At 41.2% G+C, this 8,963-nt stretch overlaps 1 protein-coding gene across 1 annotated transcript in view; it reads right to left on the bottom strand.

The window, feature by feature from the left end:
* Positions 1-286: 286 nt before the first annotated feature.
* LOC103804863 (uricase-like) overlaps positions 287-8,963 on the bottom strand; it is a 24,838-nt gene continuing 16,161 nt past the window's right edge. The window contains exons 2-8 of the mRNA XM_009077498.1: positions 6,900-7,118; positions 6,029-6,145; positions 5,825-5,903; positions 2,532-2,718; positions 1,921-2,044; positions 1,428-1,511; positions 287-424 (exon numbers count right to left, since the gene is read on the bottom strand). Of these exons, the coding sequence (XP_009075746.1) occupies positions 287-424; positions 1,428-1,511; positions 1,921-2,044; positions 2,532-2,718; positions 5,825-5,903; positions 6,029-6,145; positions 6,900-7,118 (948 nt within the window). The remainder of the gene's footprint in view (positions 425-1,427; positions 1,512-1,920; positions 2,045-2,531; positions 2,719-5,824; positions 5,904-6,028; positions 6,146-6,899; positions 7,119-8,963) is intronic.

Raw genomic sequence — 8,963 nt, 5'->3', positions numbered from 1 at the left:
AATTGTTTCTTTAAGAGGTCTGGGAATAGCTAGTTTAAAAATTAGTTAATTAATGTTTCCAGCTGGGATTTTCCAAAGAGCATAGAGGATTTCAATCTGCAAATCACACTGAAATTCAGGGACAGACTCTGATTTCTAAATTCCTGAGGGTCCTTCATAAATCCAATGCTCAGGAGTTCATAGAGGAAAAGGAAGTCAGGAATGGAAGAGGCTAATAAGGAGTAAATGTTGATAGGAAAGCCATGCTATTAAGTTTATCAGGAAGGTGTGAGTGCAGCCAAGGGGTTTAGTTTCCCTGGGCAGCTGCCAGCCCAAACTGACATTTCCTCTCATCTCTCAGCACTTGGGCTTGTGCTTCTAGGAACTTCTTCCTGCCGAGTGTGCAAGCACAGGAACCATAGGGAGTTTCCACTGGAACCAGAACCTGAGGGAGATGAGCACAAACACAGAGGTTATCTTTGAGACAGGGATGTGGCAGCACCATCACAGCAGAAACTGCAGCTATTCACCTCCTTATAAAATAATCCCTTCTTTTATGAACATTAGTGGTAGATGTTGATGTTATCACAAGTAAAAGTGGCTCTATAATGTCCACCTGAAAGAGGACAAGGGTAGGAGAGGACAGCAGCAGAATCACAAGATTTTGGAGGGACCCTAGAGCATAAACAGACTGTAGACCATTGATGCAAAATGGAATAACCCGATTTCTTTCTGACACATGAGGATAATGTAGCAGACTTTCATCTGGACCTGGCTGACAGCTAGAGCAGCTATGAAGGGAGGAGCAAATACATCTTATCCCATCTCTCACCCTGTCTGATCCCAGGCTTGTACCTTTTCCACTGTTGGACCAATCTGCTTTGGCTCCTAACAGCTACAGAAACATCCCTTTGCTGTTTTCTGGAGGCTGCTGGTCATCTGTCACTTGGAGTTAGCCTATGGCCTAGCTAACCTGCTTTAACCCTGCTGCACCAAGGATGCTCCCTGACCAGTGGAGAAGAAAGAAGAGCCATAGTAGGCTAGCTTTTCACACTGCCTGGCTATGGGAAAGGATGCCATGATGCCTTCTGCTTGGTTAAAACTGCACAGGTTGGCGAAACGGAAAGTCAGGTTCGGTGGAGAAAACAGGAATAATTTTTCAGAGACAGTCTCTGTTACAGATCCTTTTGATATCCGAAGCATTCCAGTGTGCTCTTTTAGCTTTTATCAACAACGTAAGAAGGCAGTTAATTATCCTACTTTTGTATTTTTTCTGTACTTTCTTTTTGTATCAGTGTAAATCTCTTAGAGGTAAGATGGAGCTTTCACTGGGGCTGGGGCAGAAAATTTACTCTCTTTAACTCTGTTCTATGCAGAACTGCTGCTGTGCTTTAAGGCTGAGTATTTCGAAAGAGTGCAGGCAAGTTGTGTTTGAAGTATTTACTTACTTCTTTGTCATTGGTCAAGCCTAGATTCTTCATGTCTACAATATTATAAAAAGTGTTGTTCAAGACGACTTCTATGACCTGTACCTGAAACCATGAAAACAGATGAGACAAGGAATTAGGGCACCTCTTTGGCCAACAGCCTGGCAGGGTTTACACTTGCTGTAAAGAAGAACAATGCAACCCCCTCCCACAAATGCAATGTAGTGAACATGTGTTATGTAGCATACTTTTCACTTTTGCTCAAGTGCTGCCAAGCAGTGAGCGATATCTTTCCCTGTTGTGATTCCCTCCCCTGTTGTGTTCACAGCTGGGAAGCAGCATAGGAACATCTCAGTGTGTTCATACTTTTTCAGGCCATCTAGCTGTACCACCAGTTTCCAGTCTGTCTTAGAACTGACAGAGGAAATAATAGTATCATTCTGGTCTTCTCAGCAGTCCAATTAACATTCACTATTTTTAAAAAACTCCTCCTTATCAGGAGGAAAGAAGATACCTGTGACACCTTGGAAAGGACCAGCATCTGGATAGAGTTGACAGTTTTCTGGTAAGAGGGTGAATATTCCCCACAGTCAGGTGGTCCAGCAAAGGCTTCAAGGATACACTCACGGATCTTGTTCCTAGAGGTAACATAGGTGCTTACAAAACCTTGTATCAGCTGTCTCTGTTTAGATTTACAATGTTTTATTGGGGGGTGTTTTTCCTTTGTATTTTTTGTCTCTTTTCTGACAAATGTATATGACGGGAGATTTTGTGGAGAACAATTTACTTGTCCTGTCACCTTCAAATTCTGTTCCCATTCCCCCCTCCCCAACTCTGTAATTCACAAATAGGTATTGATAAAAGTATTTAACAAATTAGTTATTCTTATAAAGTGTTCTATACTGGACACTAAACTGTTCATTTAAATCCTGTCCATGATCAGAGAGAGGAGTACCCCTAAGACATGCCTCTCACCCCTCCTAACAAGAGCTTAGTGCTGCCACTGAGATCTCTAAGTGGCTGGGGCACAGCAGCTGCAGATCTGCCCCTTACACCTGCTGTATTGTATAGAGGGACTTTGCAACCATAGATTAGGTAATAAATATTACTTGATATGACATATACCATATGCAGTCAAAGTCAAAATCCTTGCATTCGCCATAAGACCATTTGCAGAAGAGCTCTCCACATAAAATCCTGTCGTGCCTTTCAGGAAGTGTGGTGTGTTCATTCTTATAGAAGCCTTCAAATCCAGACTGTGTTGCCTTCATAAGTTTCAGGTCTTTAATTCCAGCAAAGACAACCAGAGGACCTGTGATCCAAAATTACAATACAATATGAGCTCCTTTTCAGGTGGAGAGAAAGAAACCTCTTGGTTCGTACTTGCAGTGACAGGTACAGAGCCAGAAAACAGACAATAGTTTTCTGCACAGATGTCAGCAGAAAGGTAAGAAACAAGACAGAAACCACTGAAGTCAGAGCTCAATATAGAAATCAGAGAATCCCATCAAGTGACCTGCAGTTAAGGAGAGCTGAGGACACCCTTTTCTATCTCACCTGCTTGGAATTGGGACATGTATTGGGTTGGCTGTCACTGATGTCAACTTAGGAATGACTGATTGCTCTAAAGGGAAATGAAATAGGCTACTAGTGCTGTGGTGTACAGGAAAGGTGTGGTGTGCCTTTTTTAACAGCACAGATGAGTTTAAAAACTCTCCACATAAAGACAGAGCCTTGGTCAGAAATTTGCTTTACATACCCATCCTGTTGGGAGTTTTGCATCCCTGAGAATGAGAGGGCACAACTTAGGAATGACTGATTGCTCTAAAGGGAAATGAAATAGGCTACTAGTGCTGTGGTGTACAGGAAAGGTGTGGTGTGCCTTTTTTAACAGCACAGATGAGTTTAAAAACTCTCCACATAAAGACAGAGCCTTGGTCAGAAATTTGCTTTACATACCCATCCTGTTGGGAGTTTTGCATCCCTGAGAATGAGAGGGCAAGGAGCCAATGCCCTGCGGTTCTGCTAATGAGCAGGAACTGGCACCAATACAGATGCCACCCACAGGTTCAAACTGACAGTGGCTTTGCTCTAAGCCACTGTTTATTAAATATGCTGGTGTGGATCACTGCTGCATGGGTTGATTATCATCTCCTAAAGACCAAATGGTTGTGTCCCGAACCTTTTCTTCTGACACACCCCTTGAATGGTGACTAAACAATTTCAGGCATTCATTTGCAACACACCAAACTGATAAGTGAAAATTTCACTGACCAGAGCTGCCAAAAAGCAGATTCAGTAAAGAGAAACTTCATGGCATACAGGCTCATTCCAAGTCTGTACAGATAGTCTGTGGCTGAAGCCCAAGCTCCTGTTTCTGTGCTGTTCTGGGTGCTCACAGTAGCTGGCACAAATTTAATCCTTGAATATGTCTGGCGCATAGTAATCCTGTCTTGGCCTGGGAAGACTGACAGATTTTGTCTTTAAACTGTGTCATTGCAGGAATTTATGCTGGAAATAATTCCACCGTGGTGGACATTTCTGTGTTGCATGGTTGTTTAGAGGTTTGGGTTTTTTCAAACTGCTCTGTCACTGGATATTACTGAAACTGCATCTTATCTATTTCTTTTCTTGGTTGCATTAATTACTGTTTTTGAAAGAGTCTAAGGAGTTGTATCTATCATTTTGTCTATATCCCCCTGTTATTTACTAAAGCTTTAAAAAAAATCTAAAGAGGAGACTATCATTGGACAGGATATTCTGGGGTTTGTTCAGATCTTGATTAATTTATTGCTGGGTATAAGATTGTGATACACAGGTATTACTGTAGTGCAGATACTATCAGTGAACCTGGAGACATATTTATCTTATATTCAAATGCATAGCCTGTTTGAAAGAGCTCCTTGCAACAAATGATTTGCTGAAATGCTGGCTGGCAATCAACCTGAAACTCGCTCTGAAGGATATAACACCTAGGCAGAGTTTCCAAGGTGAACAGCCCATGTTGTGCTTTCAGTATGTTTTGTGCTTGTGCTGTATTCAGTTCTCAAATGTTGACTCTTATGATGTTACTTATGATGTTTTCAGTTTCCAAAAAACTCTGAGCCTTTTATCAGCCAGTATAACAGCAAAAAATAATTCTACTAAGCCTTACTAGGTTTCTCTTTATGATGAGAAAAGTGTTAAAAGATAGGATTAACTGAAAAATAAACTCCTGTGTCCGGCTGATAGGTGTATAGGAGGATGTTAAATATAGAGAAGATTCTCTCAGAATAAAAATAAAAGTGATCTGAAAATCTTCTCTGTGCTTGTTGTTCACCTAGGCAGGGAATCGTAAAGAAACAGCCAAAAGACTACACGAAGAGAAGACTAAAGGGGAAAGGTGGTTTCTTCAGTAAGCCTTAAATGCTTTTTGTTTGGGTAGAAACTGAAATTGCAGAATTTTATGATGAATTTTCAAGATGATGAACAATTTCCTTCAATCTACACAAAGACCAGCAGCTTTTTAAGAAAGTGTAAAATCTTTTTCCTTCTTTTTTTTTTCTTTTTTGATTCAGGTTTCTTTCTTAACATTTTCCAGAAACCAAAGTCAATACTACTGAGACTGCCAAAAGTACAGCAGTAGTTAACAATGTAGTGGTCTCAGCTCAGTTCCCACTAGTCTGAGAGATGGGTTAAATGAAACACCATCACAGCGAGACTAAACTTACGCTCTTGATGTGAGCCATAGCAAGTAGAGATAATTTTTACACTCCCTTTGGAATGCCAATTTATGGACAGACAGTTGAGCTTGAAAGCCTATGTATTTTAAGTATCACAGAACTCTTGGTTAAGCCAAACAATGCTTTGTTTATGCATGGTGTGCAAAATTAGCAAGCACACTCTGAAGTATTTACATGTTGAAAATTGTTTGCACCTACACCTGAGTGCTCACGATGTTCAGGCTAGCCTGGCTTGCAGCAATGAATTTGCAGCTTGCTTAGCAATAAAATTAGGGCATGTTGACAGGGGTTTGAAAATAACTGCAAACTTGGCAATTGGCCTGCAGCAGTTTGGTATAGCGTAACGATAAAAGGGAGACTGCAGAATATAGTATAAGGTGAAATGTAAGAAGCCTGTTCTCAGAAGGCTATTAAACCCTGTGGCTATATAGAACAGTTCTGTTGGATGTGCTGTTGTAACCATTCTGTGTTTAGGATACACATACAAACGTGAGCTACATTAGTTCTTCAGCCACGGCTCAGAGATCAAGAACTGCAAAATTAGACTATGAAAGTATTCTTTGTTTTCAACCTCTGGAGCTGTCTGGCTGTGCTATAAGCCTTGTAACACCGGTAGCTATCTCTAAAGCCATCTGCATCTCTCGCTGGCAGAAATATTTACAGAGAAGTAGGGGAAGTTGCCAAATCTTTTCTCACCATTTCGGCACTGCTCAGCTTCACAAAAGCGGATCCCGTCAGGAACGTGTATGAATGAGTGGACGTGGGGAACACCATTCTGCAATTTAGAGCAGGCGTGTAAGTAAAAGTGCTGTAAATACTCTCTTAGCTTGAAAACATGAGCTAAGAGAGTGAGGAATGGCTACAGCATAATCAAATGGAATGTATTAGTATTTGAGATACCTCGTGCAGACGTTGCCATGGTACTTCTTGAACGTAGGTTTTGACGTATGCCACTTGGCAAAATGTTGTCATGAAGTGTTGGCAGATATCTATAGCAAATTGTTCTAAAGTTGGGATCTAAGACAGCAAACAGTGTTATTAGACAGAAGCAATTATCTTATGTACAAAAGTATATTGCTCTGGTTGTTGTCAATATTTGGGAAGGGCTAATGTTGTTAAAAATAGAGGTTTCTCTTATTCCTGGCCTGATGCACTGTGCCCAACCATTGACCAGCTTCCAGCACATGCTGCAAATAGCAGCTACAGTTGTGTCAAAAATCTCACATTCTGGGGAACAGTAAGCTGCAGTCGTTGGACTGAGAGAAATGGCTACAGGAGCCTTATGCTTTGAGGATATAATGCTGAGTGATAATAATAATCAGAGTGATATTCTGATTAATTTTACAGGGTAATGATGGGATTTCATTACAGAGACAGACAATTAGCGCTACAGATTGTTGTTATGATAGATGCAATTGATGGAGGTTAAGAGCACAGTTAGCAGAAGTCTCACATGCTCTGAGACCCTCTGTTTAAAAATATAATGTAGGACTAATGCATTATTATGTGCTATTAATTTTTTTTTTAAGATGGATCTTATATAGCAAATCTACAAAAAATAGTTCTAGTTCTGTAAGAAAAAAAGGCTTTGGAAAGCTAAGGCAGAGTCTGCATGATAAGCACTGGAGGGTGAAAACTCTCCCAAATCACTGGAGATGACTTTAGTACTGATCTGACATGCTGATTAAAAATATGAAGTTAGTATAACAAACATTTCCAAATGAAGTCGTAAAAAGTCAGCAAAACTAGTTGGAAAATAAAAAAAAAATACCCCTTTTTCTTTGGCTAACACAAGGACAATATTCTTTATGGTGTCTGTAGGTATCACAAGACAGTTGTTTCCCTCCAGGTACTCCTGAGCAGAAGTCAGTCGGAGATGTGTGCACACTTCCACTTCTTTAACAAAATGCTTCTTCCCCTCTCTATGAAGGCGCAGGAACTTAATTGTGTTCTTGCCATATTCACAGTTGAGGACTTCTACATCCTTGATCTGCAAAGAAAACATGTGGCAGTTGTAAAGGAACTCACTGGAAGCCTGAGTTATGCTCAGTCAATGAAACATAAACAATGTTTATGGCCTTTATTTCTGTGGTTACGTGATAATATTTCCATTATAAAGTGCAAAGTCCTGTTAGGAAGAAAAGATGCTTTAGGAAACTAATATTACATTAGTAGCAGCCGTGATAGAATGTAAAAATTTTATGGGGGTTGGATTATAGAAAAGGAACAGAACAGAGACAGTGAACTAGTCTCTCATTTGCTGTCTTTGAATTATTCCTGACTATATAGATTTCCACTGAGTCTCCCCTCTATCACCTCTTGCTGAACACAAAGTGTCCCAATCCACTCTGTCCCCACAGGTACAGCTGTGCAGAGGGCAGGCAGCATTCCACAGCAGCTTCTGCAGGCACCCCACCAGGGCTGGCCCTGCCAGCCTGGGCTGCCTCTCTCCAGATATAGCTCCAATTTTCCCTGCCACCACTCTGGCTTCCAGTTCTCACAACCACCGTCAGGCTCTGTGTTTGTGATGCACGGAGCCCTCTGTGTTTTCATGCAGAAGCTGGCAAAACCCAGCCAGCATCCTGCATGGCAGAGCCCCTGTTAGCAGCAGAGCCTGGCAGGTACTCCACGTCTCCAGGGCTGTCCCCATCACAAGCACAGCGGTATGGAGACTCGCCATGCCAAGGCCAAGAGGAAGCAATGAGTATCAAACCAATTCTTCTGTGAGAAGTGGGAAGGTTGCTTTGTAAGCAGACAGAAGTCCCAAACAAAATGGAAACAGGTGTCCTGTTCTTGGCATGTTGTGTGTTTTATTATCCTCTGTGCATGCTGCAGTTCCCAAGAGAGAGAATAAAAGACAGACTGAGCTGAGCTGGTTGAAAGTGTTTCCTTACAACTGTGTTACAGCTCTGATCTCCCACAAAAAGGATCAGAGGTGAGTCTGAGCAGCAAAATTCAGGTCTTGATCCACACCTCCAAAATCCTGGCTCTCTGGGAAAATTGGTTTTGGTTGTGTTAAGCCCTATTATTAAGTTTTATCCTGCTTCTGTCAAACACACCCCATTTACACATCTCTAACAGTGCTGGAGAGACTATACTAGCAAGGCAACAAAATACTGCAAAGGTTACGAGGATTTCTGTTACGCTAAAATATCCAGAGTTTATTGCATTAGACTTTCCTCGAGGCTGAAATATCCCATACTCAATATCAACATCTTTTAATGTAAATCAACCCCTTTTAACATAGGCATAATGAGGAGGGAGAAAGATTTTTTTACACACCAAAATATAATTTGAAGCTTTTCACGTGTGAGTTGCTAAAAGATTATCAGATATCAAATTGCTCAGTTCATACGTGTTTGTTTGTAAGAGAAATGCTAATGCACTTACAAGATAATTCAGAAATACTAATTGTAAGTAAATTACTGTGGCTGAGAGATCAGAGCATGTCTGACTGTCAGTCCCTGCGGGCTCAATCCTCACAGTGGAGGAAGGTCCCACTGCCAGAGCCAGGACCAGGCAGGGCTCAGTGCTGCACTGCAAACCCTCTCTGCAGGCATGGGGCAAGGGCTGTGCTCACTATGAGGGATGGCCGGAGAAGTAGTGAGATGGAAATGATTTTGTTTTTCTTGTCTGAACACCAAGGTTTTTTTCCAGATAGTTGTAAATAATTGGTACATCAGTCATGCGGCGCTAAAAAGAAACCAAAAAGGGTTTTGGTATCTGCAGGTTGGTTTGTTTGTTGTTTTTAAAGCAGAATATTCTGAATACTCAAAATAATAGTTTTCTCAAAGGCATAACTTGACAGCTGTCTTTTTGTAACCCAAAGAAATCG

This window comes from Acanthisitta chloris, unplaced genomic scaffold (genome assembly GCF_000695815.1).
Source record: "Acanthisitta chloris isolate BGI_N310 unplaced genomic scaffold, ASM69581v1 scaffold15506, whole genome shotgun sequence".
Lineage (NCBI taxonomy): Eukaryota > Metazoa > Chordata > Aves > Passeriformes > Acanthisittidae > Acanthisitta > Acanthisitta chloris.
Note: the sequence above shows the minus strand (reverse complement) of the source record. Positions and strands in the feature narration are given on the sequence as shown.